The 1612-nt window shown below is 34.6% G+C and overlaps 1 protein-coding gene across 1 annotated transcript in view; it reads left to right on the forward strand.

The window, feature by feature from the left end:
* The first annotated feature begins 249 nt into the window (after positions 1-249).
* The window catches only part of LOC135200606 (uncharacterized), a 4471-nt gene continuing 3108 nt past the window's right edge, over positions 250-1612 (forward strand). The window contains exon 1 of the mRNA XM_064229225.1: positions 250-431. Coding sequence (XP_064085295.1) covers positions 350-431 — 82 coding nt within the window. The 5' untranslated portion in view covers positions 250-349. The remainder of the gene's footprint in view (positions 432-1612) is intronic.

The raw sequence follows: 1612 nt of genomic DNA on the forward strand, positions 1-1612 counted from the left end.
GATACCCTTGACCAGAATAAACTTATGAGAGAGAGAGAGAGAGAGAGAGAGAGAGAGAGAGAGAGAGAGAGAGAGGTGGGGAAAAAATCGTATCACGAGTTCCTGCCTTGAAGGACGAGGAAGAATTCACCTGATAAGGAATTTGTCCCACCGTAGAGGGAAGTGGAGAAGACTCGTAGGAGGTGCTGAAGGGGGCGTAGGAAGAACGCGTCCTTGGAGACAAAGGATAAATAGACACGTAAGGTCTTCTGCGTCAGTCAGAACATCCACAGGACTCAACTAATTCGCTTCACTCATTGGAGAAATCGCTAAATTTACCGACTGGACAAACCAAGAAGAAGCCACCATCATGAACAAGTTGTTAACAGTTACCATGGCAACGATCATTTTGGGTGCCATGATACAAATCACTTTCGCCAAGCAAAAAAACAGTGAGTACAGAATATATATATATATATATATATATATATATATATATATATACCTATATATATTATATATATATATATAATAGTATATGTTTATATTTTATATATAATATATAAAATATATATATATATGTATATAGTTTACATGTTTCCATAAATATTTGTATGTATGCAGTATGCATGCATGTATGCATGCATACTGCAAGTATTGCATTCAGCTACACTGATCATAAACATATTATTCTATGGAGAAATAATGCGTTTAAAAATTTATACCTATCTTCATTTGATATCTTTATAAAATTATCTATCGATCCAGCTGTCTATCTCTCTGAAGTGGACATTAATAACTGAACTTCATACGTTAAGTTTTTTTTGCCCTATTATAATTAATCTTTTCTTACATAATGAGTGTTCATTCTGAGGAAGATTTTCAATGATGTTAATAGGATTTAGGTCAGGTCCTGATTAAGGCTGACATATTTTTAAAAAGTTAGGTAATAATAGCAACAGTGTTTCTCGCCTTTATTATTAACACAATAATCCAACAAAGGCCAACAAAAATCTTTCTCTTTGGTAAATGATAAATGCTTAGATCAAAATCTATTACGACTAGCATACACAATTTTTTTTTCGATTGTCTTTGTATAACCGCAATTCTAAATATTTTCTATTCAGGTTATATAAAGTTCTTGCGTCATTTTAATGTATGAATTATGGCGTAATGAGTCAATGCATTTGTTGCATGCATTTAGTTTTTCTGTATTCCATATCACCTTCTTCTACTTCTTTCAAATGAACTCAGTATTCTTTGGAATCACCCTGTGGGTGTGTTCCATATGAAACACCAATGGTGTGTTTCATATGAAACACCAGCTACCTTGCAGTAAGAACTGGTACGAACACCAACCTGATGGAGTGATAGAAAACCATCAGGCAAAGATCATCTGGGACTATGGCATCAGAACAGATACGTGCCAATAGACCAGACGTGACGTTGGTTGACAAAATCAAGACGAAGGTATCACTCATCGATGTCGCAATACCATGGGACACCAGAGTTGAAGAGAAAGAAAGGGAAAAATTGGATAAGTATCAAGATATGAAAATAGAAATAAGAAAGATTTGAAATATACCAGTGGAAATTATGCCCATAATCATAGGAACACTAGGCACGATCCCAA

Source organism: Macrobrachium nipponense, chromosome 27, assembly GCF_015104395.2.
Source record: "Macrobrachium nipponense isolate FS-2020 chromosome 27, ASM1510439v2, whole genome shotgun sequence".
Lineage (NCBI taxonomy): Eukaryota > Metazoa > Arthropoda > Malacostraca > Decapoda > Palaemonidae > Macrobrachium > Macrobrachium nipponense.